Source organism: Stenella coeruleoalba (genome assembly GCF_951394435.1).
Source record: "Stenella coeruleoalba genome assembly, chromosome: 13".
Lineage (NCBI taxonomy): Eukaryota > Metazoa > Chordata > Mammalia > Artiodactyla > Delphinidae > Stenella > Stenella coeruleoalba.
Window position 1 is genome coordinate 11755777 of NC_137159.1, and position 20970 is coordinate 11776746.

At 44.2% G+C, this 20970-nt stretch overlaps 1 protein-coding gene across 1 annotated transcript in view; it reads left to right on the forward strand.

Annotated features, from left to right (window-relative positions):
- MERTK (MER proto-oncogene, tyrosine kinase) overlaps nt 1-20970 on the forward strand; it is a 111436-nt gene that overhangs the window by 32363 nt on the left and 58103 nt on the right. Inside the window, exons 3-6 of the mRNA XM_079941382.1 lie at nt 931-1031; nt 4095-4268; nt 14873-14959; nt 18266-18381. Coding sequence (XP_079797508.1) covers nt 931-1031; nt 4095-4268; nt 14873-14959; nt 18266-18381 — 478 coding nt within the window. The remainder of the gene's footprint in view (nt 1-930; nt 1032-4094; nt 4269-14872; nt 14960-18265; nt 18382-20970) is intronic.

Sequence of the window (20970 nt, forward strand, 5' to 3'; positions counted from 1 at the left end):
TTGAGAGTCCGCCTGCCGATGCAGGGGACGCGGGTTCGTGCCCCGGTCCGGGAAGATCCCGCATGCCGCGGAGCGGCTGGGCCCGTGAGTCATGGCCGCTGAGCTTGCGCGTCCGGAGCCTGTGCTCCGCAACGGCAGAGGCCACAACAGTGAGAGGCCCGCGTACCAAAAAAAAAAAAAAAAAGAAGAAGGTCATTTGGGATGTGGAAAAGTTGCCCCTGGCCCCTGAAAACCATGTCGCCTCTAGTTATTTGTGACCATCCAAAACAACTCCACAAATTTGCAAAATGCCTGGAGGGGTGGTACTCTGATATAGAGAACCCTGGTACAGAGCCTACCATGGAAGTCCAGACAAGTGACAATATATGTGTTAGACCGGATTCTTCAGAGAAACAGAACCGGTAGAGGACACACACACACACACACACAGACACACACAAACACAAAGAGAGCGAGAGAAATTTATTTTAAGGATTGGCTAATGTAATTGTGGGTGCTGCCAACTCTGAAATCTGTGGGGTGTCAGTGGGAGGCCCAGGGAAGAGTTGATGTTGCAGCCTTGAGGCCCAAATGCAGTTTGGAGGCAGGATTTCCTGTTCCTCGGAAGACCTCAGTCTATGCTCATAAGGCATTTAACGGACTACACGAGGCCCACCCAAGCGATGGAGGGTCATCTGCTTTGCTTTGAGTCGACTGGTCGGAATATTCATCACACTTGAAAAACACCTTCACAGAAAAATATCTTTACATCTAGAGTAACGTTTGACCAAGGATCTGGGTACTGTGACCTAGCCGTGTTGAGACACACGTGACACACATTAGCCACGTTAATCATCACCGCGAAGGACAAAGAAGTTGAAGAATGTTCCATTCCTATAGCAGAAACTCTAAAGGTCGTCACGATAAATATCTTTGTGTTTCTCCCGGAAGCATAACCAGTGTGCAGCGTTCAGACAATGGGTCGTATATCTGTAAGATGAAAATAAACAATGACGAGATCGTGTCTGACCCCATCTACGTCGAGGTGCAAGGTGAGTCCAGAGGCCACAGGGTGTCCAGTTGCCACAGGGCGGTTTGTTGTAGAGCCTGCATTAATCGCTTCGTGTATAATGCTCCAGAGTTGGGCATGCCCATTTGTTTGTTTGTTTTTTTAATTGTTTTTATTGAGGTATAGTTGATTTACAATGTTGTGTTAGTTTCATGTATACGGCAAAGTGATTCAGTTTATTATATGTGTGTGTGTATATATATATGTATATATATATATATTCTTTTTCAGATTCTTTTCCCATATAGGCTATTACAAAATATTGAGGCTAGTTCCCCGAGCTATACAGTAGGTCCTTGTTGTTTATTTATTTTATATATAGTAGCATATATATGTTACTCTCAAATTCCTAATTTATTCCATTGGTAACTCTGTATGCAAACCTTGCAAATCCATAAGCACTGAAATTTTACAAGGCCATCTGCTTTGCAGACTTCAGGTAGTTATGAAATTCACTTAATTCTTAGAGATTTAGCTCTATCCTACGTGCTATGGCTGAGCTAAAAAGAGATTGTGGACCTCCTTGTCCTAAGGTTATTTACAATTTAAAACAACTGAAGTCTTTTTATGTTAAGAAACAAAATGCAACCTATTATCCAGTTCTCAGTGCTGGCATCAGATGCCACTCACCTGGTCAAGTGCCAATTTGTTTATTATTCAGTATCTGTTACTGTCTTGCTTATGCAGACGGGGAAATCAGGGAGAGTGAGCCGTTTTCTTGATTGGTCCTGCAGCTCGGCCTGGGATTCCTTTTTAGGCCCTAGGATTTGTCAGGCGCGTGATTCAGTGCAGTTCGATGCCATGACACGAGATGGGCTTGGTGGGGGAGCTGGAGCAACAGGCAAGGAGAAGGCAGTCTCTGCCCTCAAGGAAGTTGGACTCGTGAGCTGATGCACAGGTGAGCCAGGCCAGGGGGGCCCGGGTCCTGCATCTCGGGGTTTGCACGTCCGGTTCGGCAATGGCAGGGCCTGTCAAGTGAGGCTTTGAGGAGGAAGCATCTTCATTATCACCCCAAGTGGCCGCTCCCCACTGTCCTAGGGGCTGCCCTCCAGGGTCCCTGCTCGCTGAGGTGCAGAGCCTTCAGAACAACTTTTCTGCTTTCTCCCGACCCTCCTCATCAAAGGCTTTAGAGCAGGTGATTAGCTTTTCAAGGAACTTCAACGAGAAGCATCTCCCACAAAAAGGCTGCTGAGCTACCCTTTCTTTTGCAGACGTGAACTTGATACCCTCTAATGCTGCGGGAGGCCTGAGGGAGGGGCCCCTCAGAGTCTCTTTTGGAGCTTTGCTCTGAGCCCATCCCAGGCTGCACAGCCAGTGCCACAGGGATCTGTCTGCATCAGCCAGAAGGGAGGGTTGCTACATTTGCTGCTAATCTGGGAAAACTATTCAGAGGACATTTCACTTGTAAAATCCCAGAAAAAATGCCCAGGGCAGGAATGAGTTAGGTGCAAATGGAGTTTTGCAAAACTTTGATACATGAAAAAAGAATCCCATTTTACCACTCCCACATCAGTCCTGCTGGGACCAGAGCTGTGAGCTCCCAGTCCCAAAAGAACACAGCTTAAACGTCTGAGGCCAGTTAGCTTGATCTGTCAAATTTTTGTCACATGCCCCAAATAAGTACCAACTGGTTTTCTCTGAGCTATTCTTAACGTCCGTTCCCTATGACCCCGGTTCTGGGATCATAGTGGGAGATCTTGGGGTTGTAACTGTGTAACTCTGTCTGTACTCTTCATGAGAATGTGCTTGGAGAAGTGCTCAGCCCTGTACGAGTGTACAGATTTTAAAATTTATTATCCCTCACCTGAAAGTCTCACACAAAATAGGTTGTCCTCAAAAACAGGCAGACCACACCGTTCAGAATGGCCATCATCCAAAAAAGTCTACAAATAATAAACACTGGGGAGGGTGTGGAGAAAAGGGAACCCTCGTATACTGTTGGTGGGAATGTAAATTGATGCAGCCAACATGGAGGTTCCTTAAAAACTAAAAATAGAGTTACCATATGATCCAGCAATCTCACTCCTGGGCATATATCTGGAAAAGACAAAAACTTTAATTTGAAAAGATACATGCACCCCAATGTTCACAGCAGTACTATTTACAATTGCCAAGACATGGAAGGAACCTAAGCGTCCATCAACAGACGAATGGATAAAGAAGATGTGGTGTATATACTGGAATATTACTCAGCCATAAAAAGGATGAAATATTACCATTTGTAGCCACATGGATGGACCTAGAGATTATCATACAAGTAAAGTAAGTCAGACCGAGAAGAACAAATATCGTATGATACCACTTATATGTGGAATCTAAAAAAATGATACAAAGGAGCTTATTTACAAAACAGAACCAGACTCACAGACATAGGAAACAAACTTGTGGTTACCAAAGGGGAAAGAAGGGAAGGGATAAACTAGGAGTTAGGGTTTAGCATATACACACTACTATATATAAAATAGATAAACAACAAGGACCTCCTGTATAGCACAATATAGTTGATATTGAACTATATTCAATATGTTGTAATAACCTATAATGGAAAAGAATCTGAAAAAGAATATATTTTTACATATGTATAACTGAATTACTCTGCCGTACACCTGAAACTAATAACAACGTTGTAAATCAAGTATGCTTAAATTTAAAAAAGAAAAAAAAAGGGTAGATTCTTACGTGGCTTTGTTTTCACTTTGTGTTTATTGGTAAGGAATCCTGAAAACCTGCCAGCCTTTCCCAGGAGTTTGAGCAACACCTAATTTCAGAACTGCTAGGCCTCCCTTCTGAAAAAAAAACAGTTCTGAATCACCATGACTCCTTTGGGAAAGTGTCCTAGAAGACAGGCTAGGGCTAGGCTGGCAGGAATTAGCCCCTTTGTTCTTTCCTACCCAACTTCAGGGAGGTAAAAACTGGCCGTTTCAGACCTGGGTGGTGGACAGAGGAGGCTCCCGCTGCCAAGCTCCCGTGTGGTTTCCATTCCCCTGGGGGCTGTGCCTCGGCCTGTGGATCTAATAGCTTCTTTCGCTCACCTCTTCCTCTGCAGGACTTCCTCACTTTACGAGGCAGCCTGAGAGCATGAATGTCACCAGAAACACAGCCTTCAACCTCACCTGTCAGGCCGTGGGCCCACCTGAGCCCGTCAACATTTTCTGGGTTCAGAACAGCAGCCGTGTCAATGAACTTCCAGAAAAATCCCCCTCCGTTCTGACTGTCCCTGGTGAGTCTGAGTTGTGGGATTTCCATACTGTTTGCCCTGGAATGGTGGAAGGGGAGCAGAAGTTTGATGAGCGCCGTGTGCACAGCAGCAGGGAGTCGAGGCGGATGAAACCGCAGGTGAGGCAGCTGAGGGTAGGGGCCAGGTGGAGGGGGAAGCGGGGGGGAATCTCGGGGGTCAGAGGTCACAGGGCAGGACTGGGGCGTGGGGATACGGCCACCGCGGGTATCTGTGGTTAAGTTGGCGAAGTGGCCAGAGTCCTTGAGCCTGGGCAGCGGGAGCCCTGCTCACGTCTTCCGTGGCAGCTGTGGCCCTGCTGGCTGGCAGGGCTTGCATTTCAGGAACCACTGATGGGACGACCTCAGCGAGGTTTGGCGGCAAGGAAGGTGCGTTGGCCACGGGGTTGGCTGCGGGAGGACTGAGTCACTGTGAGGCCGTGGCCGCCCTGATGGTCAGCGGTCATCTGATTTCCCTCCGAATGGGCGTGCCCTGGCTTCCTTGCCGTGCTCCTCCGACAGCGCTCTCGGGGTCCGCGCCACTGATGTTTCTGTGCCACTGAATCCAGCGGGCTCCTCTTTGGCTCCTGTCACTGCATCTTCCAGCAACATCTGGCAAGGTTACCAGCCCCGATCCTTTCTTTTTTTCACACACTCAGCAAACGTTCTGAGGGATGCGCACGCCAGAGGTGACCTTCAGGAAGCCCTGTCTTCCTGGCTTCCTTCCTGCCTCCCGACTCGTCCTCTTCCCTTGACAGGAGTTCTGAATGTGGGAGGGTGCCCTAGGGCTCAGTCCTGGACCCACCTCTGAGAGTTCCTTTGGGCCCCTGGCTTCGCGACCATCTGTGTGATGACAACCTTGAACTTCATGTCTCCAGCTCAGACCTCCCCCCTGAGCTTCAAGCTCCTTGCTTGGCATTTCCACTTACTGGGTATGGAAGCGTCTTAAAATGAAACTCTTGATTTCCCCCCAAGACTTGCTCTGCCCCAGAGTTCCCCATCTTAGTAAATGATATCACCATTTGCCCATCCTTCCTTCCTTCTCCTTTTCCTCACTGAATGCATCAGCAGGTTGTCAGTTCTGCTCCAACAGTACATCTCAAATCTGTCTTTTCTCTGTCCCTGCTGCAGTGCCCTGGTCCACGTCACTGCCAGCTCTTGCCCACAGCACTGCAGTAACTTCCTAACTGGTCTCTTTGCTTCTAGCCTTGTCCCCACTCTCGTCCTCCATGGCAGTTCGTGTCCCCCGCCTGCTGGAACCCTTCAGGGGCTTCCCATTATCTTTGACTGGCACTCAGAGTCCGTCCTGCCCCCGCTCACAGGACCTGCGCGCTCTGGTTCCCGCTCAACTCTCCAGCCCAAACCCATCCCACTCTTTCCCTGCTTATTACGCACCCGTCACACTGATTGTCTTTCATTTTCTCAGAAACGTCACCTTTCTCCCTGCCTCAGGACCTTTGCACTTTCTTTCTGTCTGCTTGCCGTGTTGTTCCATCTGCCCTTCATCCCATGACACGTCTCAGACATCACTTTTGCACAGAAGTCTTTCCTGGTCCTTCTTTTAGTTCCTCCCCACTCCTTTATTGACTCCCAGGCATGTATTCTTGTGGACTTCCTTCACTGCGCTGGTCACAGTCTGTAATTTCCCTGTTTATTTGTTTAGTTGCTTGTCTGTCTTCTTAGAGAATGTATACTCAGTAAGAACAGGGACTTTGTCTCCCCCAAGGTGGTGCCTGACTCATGGTAATACTCACTGAATATTTATGCTGAGTGGACCAGCTAGTGAATGCCAACCTGAGGTATTGTTTCTGAATCACTTTTCTTACTCCCGAGTCCACAAGCAATGTTATGTCTCTGCCTTCATCTGAGTTTTCTTTGAGTTTCTCCAAGGAATTGATCGTCAAGTAACTTATTTGTTCAAAATTAATTTTAAAAAAATACATTCCTCCCTCTCTGGGATGATTGCTTAAGTCCCATAAAGGAGGATTTATGGGGCATACAATGAAATATGTAGGTTAAATTGACATACAGTTAAATGCATAGCAATTAAATGCACCACTCAGTGAGTCATGATAAATGTAGACACTCACGTAACCACCACTTCAATCAAGATATAGAACAAAGCTTCCCTGGTGGCGCAGTGGTTGAGAGTCCGCCTGCCGATGCAGGGGACGCGGGTTCGTGCCCCGGTCCGGGAGGATCCCACATGCCGTGGAGCGGCTGGGTCCGTGAGCCATGGCCGCTGAGCCTGCGCGTCCGGAGCCTGTGCTCCGCAACGGGAGAGGCCACAACAGTGAGAGGCCCGCCTACCGCAAAAAAAATAAAATAAAATCTGAATGTTTGCAGGTAGGCACCCTGCTATCTTGGAATTAACCCTGAAGTAAACTTTTCCCATCCCTTCTACCAAGAGGAAGCTGAGCAGGGAAGTGGTTTAAAGAGCCCTGATTGTTGAGACATGTTTGAACAGGAAGGTCATACGCTTTCCCCTCTTGATATCGGTTTTGTTTTGTTTTTTCCTCTGTGATGTAAGCGCTGTCTTCAAGAACCATGAGCAAAGAAGTACTTTGTCTAAAGGGCATTATTCTGAGTCAACAAAGCCAATCTCAAAGGTTACGTGTAAAATATACTTGGCGGCTGTCCTTGGAAGGCTCTTCGAAGGGATCTCTGTTTGAAATGTTTTCCAGCTGTGATTTCCTTTCTGAACAATCTGAGGCTAATTCAATTTGTGGCACCTTTCTGCTCTCCAGATTTTTGTCAGAAGGCAAATTACCCGTATATGGCTCTCTACAATCATATAGATGGTTTTGCTGGTTTGGGCTGAGACTTTTACTGAATTGTAAATAAATGATCCCATTGGTACAGGGGGAAAAAAAAAAGGTTACATGCTATGTAATTCCATTTAGACAACATTATCTTTTTTTTTTTGAATTTTATTTTATTTTTTTATCCAGCAGGTTCTTATTAGTTATCTATTTTATATATATTAGTGTATATGTGACAATCCCAATCTCCCAATTCATCCCACCACCACTTTCCCCCCTTGGTGTCCATACGTAAATGACAACTTACAGTGATGGCGTACACATCAGCTCCTGCCAGATGTTAGGTTGGGGGAAGGATGTTCGTAAAAAGGGTGGCACAGGGAAGCTTCTTTTTGGTGATGGAACAGTTCTCCATCTGTACACGAATCTGTACCTGTAATAAAATTTCATAGAAATCCCCCCCCACACACACACAAAATAAAACAACCAAAAGCTGGTGAACTCTGAATAAGGTCTGTATTTTAGTTAATAGTATTGTACCAGGGACTTCCTTGGTGGTCCAGTGGTTAAGACTCTGCACTTCCACTACAGGTGGGGCGGGTTCGATCCCTGGTGGCGGAACTAAGATCCCACAGGCCGCAAGGTGCGGCCAAAAAAAAAAAAAAAGTATTTATCATACCAAAGTCACCTTCCTAGTTTTGATGGTTGTACTATGATCAGGTAAGATCTTACCTTTTAGGGGAACCTGGGTGAAGGGTGCTAGGAGCTCTTTACTCTTTCTGCAGTTTCTTGTGAATTGAAAACTATTTCAAAGCAAAGTTATTTTCCCCAAGGAAGTACTTTGTCATTGGCAAAATAAAGTCCCCAAATAAAGAGCAGAACTGCAGAAAGCTTTTGCTGCATGGTGTTCAGTGGTGGGATGCGTTACAGGTTAGTGGTTAAGATCCCGAGCTCTGATACAGACTAATGCCAGGTCACCACTGTGTCCCTAGGCAACTTACTCACCTTCTTCGTATAAAATAGGGGTAATAACCGTGTCTACTTCATAAAACATGTATGAGGATTCAGTGAAATAATGGATGTAAAGGCCTTGGTACAGAAGCAGCCTACAGGAATGACTGAAATGTTACCTGTTACAAATTTTCATATGCAACAGTTACTAACTCATTGTCAATTTTGAGCTACCTTTCTACCAAGAGTGGGGGACTTAGGCTCATCTTTCTGGTTTTTACTTTTTAAAAACTACTCATTTTATATTTAAATCCACATTTAGGAAACAGCTAAGCTAGTTTTGGTTTTAGTTAATTGACTATAATTCGTAATGTTCATTGTCACAACAACAGTAACAATAATAATGAGAATTTATATAAATCAGTTCGTAATTCTCACAGTGCTTTTGGTAAAGATTTACTTTGAGCCTCATTGCAACCTGTGCTATAGTTAGGCATTTTTTAATTCCCATTTTGCAGATCAGGAAAAAATTTGGAGCAATTAAGGGACCTTATGGCCGAAGGGCTAGTCTTTGCGTGGCAGCTGGAACGATCCTTATAAAACACAGACTAGATCATATCAGTCTTCTGCTCAAAGCCCCAGGTTCCCCACCTCACTTGGAGGACAAAGGCCTGACCCACATGTTCCCTCTGGTTTGAACCTTCCGTCACCCTCCAGAATAAACTTGGCCCGTTCCCTCACCCTGAGTCTTTCCTGAGAGGCCATTTCTCAAGGAGCTCCCTCTGACCTGCATATTTAAAACCACAGCCACTTCTCTCTACCCACCCTGACCCCCTGATCCCTAGTTTTCCATCGTACTAATCACCTTCTAATAGAACATGCAGCTTACTTATTTATTAAGTTTATTATTTCCCACCCACTTTTCTCCATGAGAATGTGAGCTCTCTAAGGGTAAGGATCTTTGTTTCATTCATGACTAGATCCCAAGTGCCTGTAAATGTTGAATGAGTGAATTCCGGGCAGATAGTGAATTCCAAGTTAATAAGTGTAAGTCCTTCATTTATGCAGCGTATTCTTCTATTTCCTGCCTCTTTGGGTACAAAGATGAACACTAGGGAAGAAAATTAAAGGGACAGGATTCCTTAACCTAGAACTCAAAGAACTGCCCTAACTGTGCTCTTAGAAGCTAATTCCTCCGCGATTCTGACTGTCCTTTCCTCCAGGGAACATCCTGTGGCTGAATGTTCCCTAAAATGTCTTTCAGACCTTGTGTCAGGGGCTGTCTTTTTTTAAACTAGCAGAGGACCAAGCAAGAGGGGCATGAACCATCATAATGGACTTGGGTGGGACATAATGGAGTAAGAGGGATGCCCACGAGAAGAGGACACAGTAACAGGAGATGTGGAGACGCTGGTGCTGGGGGCGCTCGGGAGAATGGGTGGTAGGGTGGAGATGGAGGGGTGTGTGGATGAATTTCTCCCTGGGAAGCCACAAGTGTTTGGGCTCTAAAACTTCAAGGTCTATTCCAGTCTGGTTATTGTTCATCCTGAGGGAGAACAGAAAAGTGAGGGGGGGGGAGCTGTCTTTCTTAGTACGTCTGGGTTGCTGTGTTCAACCCAGGCTTATAAATGAGTCTCCAGTTAGGAAGCTTGTGCCATTAAGCAAAAATAGAAAGGTCACTGAATACATTAAGCCAGGAAGCCTATATTTGGCCTTAAGTTTTGGCCCATCCAGTTCTGGAGAAAGTTAACCTGGGTTGGAAGCAGTTTCCACTTCTCTCTGCTGGCATCCTTTTGGCCTGTGGACATTCACCACCTCAGCCCCCAGACAGATCTGCTCTCCTAGATGGTTTGGCTACTTGTGGGCAGTTCTGAATCGGAGTGGGTGCCCTGTACCAGGGAATTAGCTGCAGATCGTCTTCCTGACTTTGTGTGTCCTCTGAAGAGAAACACGAAGAGGAAAAATGACTTCCCGCTTAACCTAAAATCATGTTCCCCGAGGAGCGGTTTCACTCTCGGTATTGATCAACCTTGCAGGACCGAAGAACTGTGGGCTTAACTCATCTTTACGATCTATAACTAGATGGTGGATCTCAAAGAAATAACTCCATCCTCTTGTTTTCTAGCAGGGCTCCTCTTGCCCTCACAACCAGTTGGGAATGTCACTTGCAGTGTGTACTCAAGTGTTTCCCAAGAGTTTGGACAAGAGCGATTGAAATCAAATGACTGGTTTTAGCCTGCAGATGTCTGCTCAAATATGTACAAAATATAAGTTTTGATTGAATGTCTTCCGACTGAGCCAAAGCTGATTTTTCTAAATATAAGCCAAGTTTTGCGAGTCCATGTAGCCTGGCAAAATGGGCCTCTCATTTGGGAGCTGATGACCTGGAAGCTAAGGTGAAAAGCCAGGTGTCACAGGCCTGCCTGGGAAAGTGACTGCCAGCAGGGGCCCCAGGTGACGGCTTAGAGGGGTCAGTGGATCCTCATGCAGTATGTGTCCTCTTTCCGAAAGTCAGTGCCTGACCAAATGCCCGAAGTCCTGACTCTGTGCCAGTTTTTCTTTTTCACCTTCTACTTCCCTGTCATCTCTTTCTTACTTTACAAAAGAAAAAAGACCTCTCTCTGCCTTACCTGGAGTCACAACAGGGCATCAGTTCTCCAATGCTTTGGTCTCCTCTTTACTGTCTTAAAAGTGATTGAAAACCTACACGTTTTTGTTTACGTGAGATACATCTATTGCCATTTACTGAATTAGAAATTAAAACACAAGAATACACAAGCACGTTTCATCAGCTCATAGAGCTATGACATCATCACACATCATACACCTTATGGAAAATTCCATCATACATTCCCGAGAGCATGAGAGTGAAGAGGGCAAATAACATATTGCTCTTCTCACAAAAATAGTTTTCAACTTGAGGCCCCCCAAAGTATCTCTGGGATGCCCGGGAGCCTCTAGACCACACTCTGAGAACAGCTGCTCTAGTGCATTGGCTCAAGGTTAACAAAATTCCAGACTACCACATAGAAAATTCCAAATTTTGTCCAGCAGAGGAGTTGTGCTTCCCATAAAATTTTGCTTTGTATGTTTAAAAATGACATGTATATTGTTTTGATCCGTTGTGCCCTAAATAATACTTGTAAAGGTCATCAATCTAGAAGAAAGTTTGTTTTCCAATTTCAATACGTAAGTGTAATTTTATCACCGAGAAGTATCATAGGGTGATTATCAGTGACTTTCAAACACACACATATATGCCATTAGGATAAAATTCTGCAGGGGAAGTAGCAAAGTCATGATTGAAAACTTCTGATTTCTGGGGAGAATTATTTCAGCAGGTGATGCTGGGTCTCCCATCCCAGTAATATGTATATTGCATGGGACTCTAAAGGGGTTTTACTTTAAATTATCAGCATATCCAGGGTACCTGAAATTACATTTTTTGCAGCTGTTTAAATGATGAACAGTTTAAGATGCAAACCGCAAAATGTGTAAGAGGCTACATATATTTTTCAAAATTCTTTGGGAGGAATACAAGCAGAAGATCCAAAGACTCCTTAAGGCCGTGTATTTACAGATGTTCTTTTATAGATGTGGCTAGTGGGTTTGAAATAAATATTCCTCTTCAGTGAAATAAATATTTTCTAAACCATCACACCATCTATTAGTTTCATCTCTCATTCGAGAGGAGGTGACCCAATGTGAAAGAGCTGGGTCCTACCTGGAATTTTAGTTTCTTAGCACTTGGATTTAGAGAATCTAATTAAGCAATCTGATTTAGGATTTTCCTCCAGTCTGAGGGGAATCCTCATCTTGGAAAATTAAAATACCTGAAGTAGCTATCATATTCTGATCTAAAATTATTTAGGAGAAGTCAAAGGTCACCACAGAATCGTAGGACAGAGAGTCTAGTCAAAAGAGCTCAGATGCTGGGACAGACTTCCATGTGGATGGAAAAGAACAAACACCCACCAACACTGATTTTTTTGTGCACAGCTAATCCCTCAGGAGAGGCACTGACTTGAAAGGGATCAGATTTGCATTTCTTCCTAGAACTTCTCCCAGGCCATGTGGCCCAGCCTCAGTGCAGCCTTCACTGTGCGGGCATCCAATGTGGACAGTCTTTCCTGGCTGGTTCCCGGCTGGGTTTCCCTCTGCAGCTTGTTTCAAATATTTAATGACTTCATTAGTGATGAGCTTTGGATTTTAAAATCATCCGATGGAAAATATCCTACACAAGTAGAGAGAAACAAACAAAAAAACGTATAAGCCTTTCTGGCAAGAAGTGAGTGATGGTGTATTTTCAAGAATTTTATCTGTCTTTCTACAGTTTATGATATAAGCTCTGGGCCAGGCACCTTGTGTGTCAGAAAGTTTCCAGATTCAACTAGATGGTAAATATATGGCTGTGCTTTTTAAAAATAATCTTTTAAAATTTTAGAATAGTTTTAGCTTTATAGAAAAATTGTGTGCCATCTCGTACAGATTATTCCCATAAACCTCACGCCCACACTCCCCTGTTATGAACATCTTACATTAATTAGTGTGGTACATTTGTTACAATTCATAAACCAATACTGATAGCATCATTTTTGAACAACTATATTTAATGTGACACAGTATAGTGTACCATAAAAAATTATTTCACTTCCTTATACCCATTGCATTACTTTTAGAACTTAGCATAATGAATCGGGAATGAAACGTTCCCTAACAGGTTTGTAGATTCATCTTCTCCAGAGAGATTTTCACAGGTGTTTTTGAGACTTTGGGAGGTAGTGGACCTCAGGGTGTCCTTCTGAGCAGCCCTTCCAAGCATGCCTCTTTTTTACAATTTTTAAAAAATGTTTTGGCCGCACCAAACAACATGTGGGATCTTAGTTCCCCAACCGGGGATCGAACCCGCACCCTCTGCTTTAGAAGCACAGAGCCTTAACCACTGGCCCACTAGGGAAGTCCCAAAGCAAACCTCTTTATCTCACTGAAATGTCCCTTCAGTAAATGTAAGCCTGAAACTAGCACATAACTGATTATTCTGTTATCTCTGGAAATTCCTGATACCTCATTACTAACTAAAGTCCATAGTTTATTCAGATTTCCTCAGTTTTTACCTAATGTCCTTTTACTGTTCCAGGATTTAGTTGTTATGTCTCCCTAAGGGGCCTCTTGGTTGTGACGATTTCTCAAACTTCCCTTGTTTTTAATGACCTGGGCAGTTTTGAGGAGTACTGGTCAGGTTTTTTGTAGAATGTCCCACAGTTTGGACCTGTCTGATGTTTTTGGTCATTTTTCTTATGATTAGATTTGGGTTATATGTTTTGGAGGAGGAAGACCGTAGAGGAGAAATGCCATTCTCATCATATCAAGGGTACATTCCGTCAACACGACTTACCATTGTTGGTCTTGACCTTGACCATCTGGCTGAGCTGGACGTTTGTCAGTTTCTCACTCAGAAGTTTTCCTTTCATTCCCCTTTCCCTACTGTCCTCTTTGGAAGGAAGTCACTTCGTGCAGCCTTAAGGAGTCAGGAGTGATGCCCCTCTTTGGGGGCAGAGCGTCTGTATAAAAACCATTCGGAATTCCTCTGCATGGGGCATTTGTCTCTTCTCCCCCTTTTATTTAATCATTTGTTCATGTCAATATAGACTCATGGATATTTGTTTTATACTTTGGGTTACAATTTAATGCTACTTTATTTGCTTGCTCAAATTGTCCCAGCTTTGGCCATTGGGAGTTCTTTCAGCTGGATCCCGTGTCTCTTTGCCGTACCCCCATCCGTGTGTGTGTGTGTGTGTGTGTGTGTGTGTGTGTGTGTGTGTGTGTGTGTGGTGTGCTGTTTGTGTTATATTTTGCTCCAGGCTCACGTGTGTTTTGCTCCAACCTGACACATCCATTTCTCCGAGGAGCTCTGGTTCCTTTCACTGGAAAATAGTATTATAAGAAACCAAGATCTGGATTGCCTCTCTTCCTTTCTCCTTAAAATTAATGTCAGCTAATTTTTTTCATTTCCAAGATGTCTTCAGACCTCTGAAATGATAGAATTTTCTTCATTCAGCACCAGTGTCTTTTCTTCAAGTAATCAATAATGCTGCCTTGTGTTTATATAATTCCTTATGAATACATTGAGTTTTACTATTAAAAAGGGATTCATTACCACAGATCACCTGAAATTTTTAAAACTGTAACTTTTATCCTGCTGTTTCTGGTACCCTGACGTGTCCATACTGTGCTGTGGACGCGGTGCTAAGAAGGAGAGTGTCTGGGTGAAGCCTCAGAAACTACTTGTCTTGATTTGGGGGCCAGTGATTCCCATACCTCCTCGCAGAAATTTTAAAACTAAATGATACTGCTTTGTTACCTAACGTTTCATCATCGGGGAAAAATAAAGGCTTTTAATGAATTACAGCTGCCTTTAAAAAAATTTTTTTTAACATCTTTATTGGAGTATAATTGCTTTACAATGATGTGTTAGTTTCTGCTTTATAACAAAGTGAATCAGTTATACATATACATATATCCCCGTAGCTCTTCCCTCTTGCATCTCTCTCCCACCCTCCCTATCCTACCCCTCTAGGTGGTCACAGAGCACCGAGTTGAGCTCCCTGTGCTATGCGGCTGCTTCCCACTAGCTATCAGTTTTACATTTGGTAGTGTGTATATGTCCATGCCACTCTCTCACAGCTGCCTTTTAAGCCCATGGTTGCCTTGCTCCTGGTACCTAGGGTTTAATCCTAGGTTTGGTTTTCAAACACCAACACGTATTTTTAATTAACTTTGCATTTATGGCTTGAAGCAGTGAACCAAGAAGTAAAAGGATGCTGAAACCCCCATAGGATTCTGATAAACAGAAGCCCGTCTCTCTGCAGCTGGTCTCACGGCTCTCCTTCCCCTCCAGGTCTGACTGAGACCGCGATCTTCAGCTGTGAGGCCCACAATGACAAAGGGCTGACCGTGTCCAAGGGCGTGCAGATCAACATCAAAGGTAAGCGGCAGGGTGGAGTGCCCCCTGCATGTTCCGGGGGTTAGGGGGTACAGTGTGATCTCTGCAGCCAGCCACCTGGGATTGAGTCCTGGCTTCCCTTTGTGACCTTGGACAAGTCACTTAACCTTTCTGCCTTCGGTGTTCCCCTGTGTAAAATGGGGATAATTACAGAACCTACCTCCTCTTGAGGGTTCAATGAGATAATGCAAGTAAAAGTACTCATAACAGGGCCTGACACTTGTCTTTGATCAACATTAGCTAGTTTAGTTCTGCTCAGATGGAGAAGAAAATTGTCTGAAATGCTGACCCTGGATCATCTTGGCTCCTATTTTCACTTTTTCCTTTTCTACCCTGAACTAGTCCCCATAACTCCTTGAAGAGCCCCCAGGGTGGGCACAGCTTGGGGCACTGATCTGAGGATGGGCTCTGTCCTTCCTTGGGCATCTGGGGCTGAAGCAAGTCTCCACCAGCAGCTGTCCTGAGGAAGGAGAAGGTCAGAGTCACTCTTCTGGGGGCACAGGGCTCCTGTCCCTCTCTCTCCTAACCTCCTCCACCCCCCTTGCTTCCTCTGAGGTGGGATATAACAGAATGGAAGGCGCATGTTTGAAACCTCCCCCAGGCTGGTGGAGACATTCCAGTCCAATTATCTGCCATTGGATTGGACAATCCAAACCAATCATCAGATTCCTCCTCCTTTTGTGGGATCAAAGGTATTTAAACCTGAAACTTGAAAGGAAAGGAAAACCGTCTTTTTATCCCTTTCAACTCATCTCCCTTAACCTTTCTCATAGAAATTCAGGGAAATGGTATGTTTTAGTATTTGTTCTTAATTTATTTTTAATTAATTTATTTTTATTGAAGTATAATTGATTCACAATGTTATGTTAATTACTGCTGTATAGCAGTGATTCAGTTATATATATATATATATATATATATATATATATATTCTGTTTTTAATATTCGTTTCCATTGTGGTTTATCATAGAATATTGAATATAGTTCCCTGTGCTATACAGTAGGACCTTGTTGTTTATCCGTTCTATATATAAAAGCTTACATCTGCTAACCCCAGCCTCCCATTCTATCCCTCCCCCACCCCCCTCCCCTTTGGTGACCACCAGTCTGTTCTCTATGTTATTTGTTCTTAATTTAAATATTGAGAGGCAATATTGAGTTCATATTCCCTTTGGTCTTATCCTTGGGGAAATAATAGAGGGGAAAAAGCAGAATGTGTTTAATAATGAGTTAAAGGGTGGGTAGTGCACAGCAGAAGACTCAAAATTACAAAAGACATACTTTTTAAAGGTGCTGTTGGTTTAGTTTCAGCAAATCAACTAGAAGAGGCTATGAGAGGGCATTTTCAAAAAGTTCATTGGAAGAAAAAAATGAGCAAACTGAAAGTTACTAGGAGAGGAACTGAATAACTTCCTTCCTTCATTACGAATTCCATTATTACAATTTTCAAAAGAAATGTTGAGAATTTCGGGAATCCACGCGTGGGCATAAATTTGTAAAGACATTTTCATAAAATATCAACATCTTAAAGTTTAAAAATCCATAAAATGAGAAGCACTTCCTGAATTTTATGCTTCAGACAGAATCGCAACTAGGACTTTATTTTAATAAAGCCAATTTCCAAACCTTATGTTTGGGGCTTTCGTTGATTTAAGCATGTATATCAAAGCAACCAAAACTCCCTGCTCGTCTGTTATCAACTGAGGTATATACGTGGCCAAACTTTGATCTGGAAAGGCAGATACTCTATTTAGGGAAGTGAGTCAAACGAAACACTGACTCTTTCCCACTCATCCGTCTGTGTGTCTCCTGGTAAAACTGAAACTCCTGAATACCGTACCCAGTGAGCGCTTAACACGGTCCCAGCCTTCCTTCCCTCTTATCCCCTGCGCATCCTGTCCTCGCCTTTACCACCAGCGCACCTCCCCCAGACCTCGTACGTGCGTTACCGCATTTCATCCTCACCCCAGCCCGTGGAGCAGTGTGGTCACTCCCCGCCCTTAGTAGAAGCGGGAGCTGAGTTTAGAGAGGGCATTGAGCTGAGCCATGGGCCATGCAGCTGGCTAAGTGGTGACCCCACTCCCCAGCCCCTGCTGGTACTCGCTGGTCTGCTTGCTGCCCCTGCAACCAGCTTCCAGCGTCCTGTTGAGGGACACTAGTGCTGGAGTCAGGCAGACCCGAGTTTAAGTCCCCATTCTGCTGCTTATGAGTTCTGTGCGCTTTGGCAAGTTTTTAACTTCTCTGGTCCTCAGTTTCCTCATCCGTCAATGGGGATCGTAAGACTGCTGCTCTGATAGGGTTCTTCCTATCAGACTAGTCATGTTTAATGAAGTCCATAGGTTCCTGGCACAGAGTAAGCACTCAAAAACATGAGTCATCATTTTGGATTATTAGTGCGGTTATTACCATTAATTAAGAGTTAAACGTATGGGAATTTTCTGGTGGTCCAGCGGTTAGAACTTCGTGCTTTCACTGCTGAGGGTGAGGGTTCCATCCCTGGTCCGGGAACGAAGATCCCGTGCGGCACAGCCAAAATAAATAAATAAAAATAATATTGATTCACAGATTTTAATATATATTTCCTTTTTTAAAAAGAGTTAAATATAGCACAAGACACTAAAACCCTCAAACTTCAGATCCTCGTTGGATTCTAATTTAAATATCTATCCACGTCCCACCCGTGGCTGAGGTCATTGCACGTGCATTACGGTATGCCCTCCCCTCCCTGCAAGCAGATGCACTTGGGTCTTTTGCTTGAGCTGACTCTCCCCTATTCCTCGGCCTGGAAAGCTTCCTTCCTCCATCACACACGCGCATATGCACGCACGCATGCACACACATGCGTGTTCCCATGGTACCCCTCTTTTCTCAGCACAAGGCACTCATCCTCAATCAATGTGGGTCTCCCCAACGCAGCCTTTAGCTCCACAAGGGCAGCGCCATGGCTCTTCACCCCCATTGAGAGCACCAGCGCCCTGCATACAGTAGCAGGAAATGGATGTCTCCCCATCCTTGTCCAGCTAAAACTTCTCACTTCACCAGGGGTCAGGAAAGCAGGTCTACATCCCACTTCTCTGGCCCTGGCCGAGCCATCCTATCACTGCAAGACTTCCGTAGGCTAATACCATTGCCCTTAGGGGTACGATGGCTCATCTTTAAAACTTGTGTTTAATTTTCCCAGTCTCAAGAAACAGAAGTAGCCTTGGTATTATTAATGCATTTGTTCGGTAGCTGTGGCCTCCCGTGGTTTATAATTGTGTCTGTGGTGTGTCTTTGTTTTTTACATAGCAATTCCCTCCCCGCCAACTGAAGTCAGGGTCCGCAACAGTACCGCACACAGCATCCTGATCTCCTGGGTCCCCGGTTTTGACGGATACTCCCCGTTCAGTGACTGCAGCATTCAGGTGAACTTCCGTAATGAAAAGAAGTGGCTGTTTGGTGCTCAGTGGGTCTGCCTGATTTTTCTTCCTCCTGAGGATGGGTGCTGAGATCATTTCAACACCCCCATTCAGAATCCCTTGACCTTCCCCCCGATCAGCGTCCACTGGGCATGCACCATTTTATGATGTTCTGCCCCTGCCCCTCCCCGCGCCCCTGTGACGCTGCCTCTTTCCTGTGCATGGTCCAGGGCCAACTGGAAGAGAAACATGTTTCCAAGATAGAATGTCATGAGACCAGGGAGAATTAATTTTTAAGATACAAAAACCCATCTGGCTTGTAACCAGGAGTCCAAGGAGCCAGGTCCTCTGCAGCCTGGCTTCTCCTGGGTTGGTGGCCATGAAGGACAGAAGAGCAAGCACAAGATGGATCATCTTCACTATGGAATGTTGCATCTCAGCCTGTGGCTTCCAGGGAAACCTGGGGATTACAGGCCTTACGGAGTCATCACCCACTTTTAACCACTACCTAAAATTGGTATAAAATAGAGCTGTAAGAAATATAGGTTAGCCATCCTAAAATGACACCTTGCCATGAGATAGGCTCTGCTCTGAGTGTTCATTTCATAAAAAAGGAAAGGGTAGGGCTTCCCTGGTGGCGCAGTGGTTGAGAGTCCGCCTGCTGATGCAGGGGACACGGGTTCGTGCCCTGGTCCGGGAAGATCCCACATGCCGCGGAGCGGCTGGGCCCGTGAGCCATGGCCGCTGAGCCTGCGCGTCCGGAGCCTGTGCTCCGCAGCGGGAGAGGCCACGACGGTGAGAGGCCAGAGTACCGCAAAAAAAAAAAAAAAAAAGGGAAGGGTAGCAGTAACTACCTTTTACCGAGTGCCCACAATGGCCCAGGGACTTTGCAGACATTATCTTAACTTGGAACCCACACCAGCACTGCAGGGCCACAGTGCACACAGAGCCTGTGAGTGGCAAAACCGGAATTCAAGCCCAGGAAACTCTGATGCCCAAAGCAATGCTCAGGACCACCTGCTCCTCCGTGTCTCAGGAAGACGTTGCAGGTGGGAACAGGTAGTTGAACACACATGGATTATCCGCTGAAAACATGAATGCATTCTGCCTGTACTTGATCATACAGTAACGTCAGGGATTATTCTTAGTTTTCTAAATGTCTGGTCTTATTAGGTAAAAACATATTAACCTGACATGGGCCAGTCATGCCAACTCAGCTGAGAGAAGTGACTTTCATAGAATTTTATGTGTTGACAACTAGATGTTTTTAATACCAAGTGGAACTCATTTCTCTGCTCTTATTGCCTCCCACCCTTGTGTAACAGCTGTTTCTTCTCAGAAGAGTAAAAACATATCATCCCCAAAATAGCCTCCACCCTCACCCTGCTACCCACAGCCTTGCTTAATCTTGTCCATCGTTATTTGCAAACCTCCCAAGTACTGGTAAGTGTTAGGAATTCTCCTTGTGTCTACAAAGTCTCACCAGGGATATCCTTGTTTTTGAACAGCTTTTTTGAAATATATTTTACATACCATAATATTCACCCATTTAAAGTGTACAATTCAGTCGTTTTTAGTATAGTCAGAGTTCTGCAGTCATCACCATTATCTTATTGGGACTGTATTCATAAGAGATACTGGCCTGTAGTTTTCTTGTGTTAGCTTTTTCTGGTTTTGGTATCAGGGTGATACTGGCCTTATAGAAAGAGTTGGGAAGCGTTCCCACTTCTTCTGTTTCTTGGAAGAATTTGAGGAAGGTTGATGTGAAATTGTCTTCAATATTTAGTAGGAATCACCAGCAAAGCCATCTGTTCCTAGGCCTTTGTTTGTGGAAAGTTTTTTTGAGTAATACCAGCTCAATCTCTTTACTTGTTATAGATCTATTCAGATTTTCTATTTCTTCGTCAGTCAGTTTTGGTAATTTGTGTGTTTCTAGGAATTTGTGCGTTTCTTAGGTTATCTAATTTGTTGGTATACAGTTGTTCATAATCTTCCATTAGAAGCTTTTTTATCTTTGAAGTTAGAAGTGATGTCCCCTCTTTCATTCCTGATTTTAATAATTTGAGTTGTCTCTTATTTTTCTTGGTCAGTCTGACTAAAGGTTGGTCAGTTTTATTGATTTTTTTGAAGAACCAACTTTTGGTTTCATTAATTTTTTCTATTTTTTAAAATTCTGTTTCATTCATTTCTGCCCTAACCTTTATTTCCTTTCTTCTGTTTACTTTAGCTTAATTTTTTTCCCCTTTTTGTTTCTTGTAGTGAAAGTTTAGGTAATTGATTTGAAATTTCTCCTTTTTTGATATAGGCAGTTATACTATACATTTCCCTGTAAGCACTGCATTGGCTGTATACCATAAGATTTGGTATTTGGGGGTTTTTCCATTCAAAATCAAGTTTTTGATCACTTTTCTTATGATTTCTTCTTTGTTCTATTGGTTATTTAGGAGCGTGTCATTTAATTTTCACTTAGTTGTGAATTTCTTAAGTTTTCTTCCTTCGTTGGTTGTGTTTAGAGGATATACTTATTATGACTTCCATCTTTTTTTTTTTTCTTTTGGCCACGCTGTGCGGCATGCAGAACTTCCCTGACCAGGG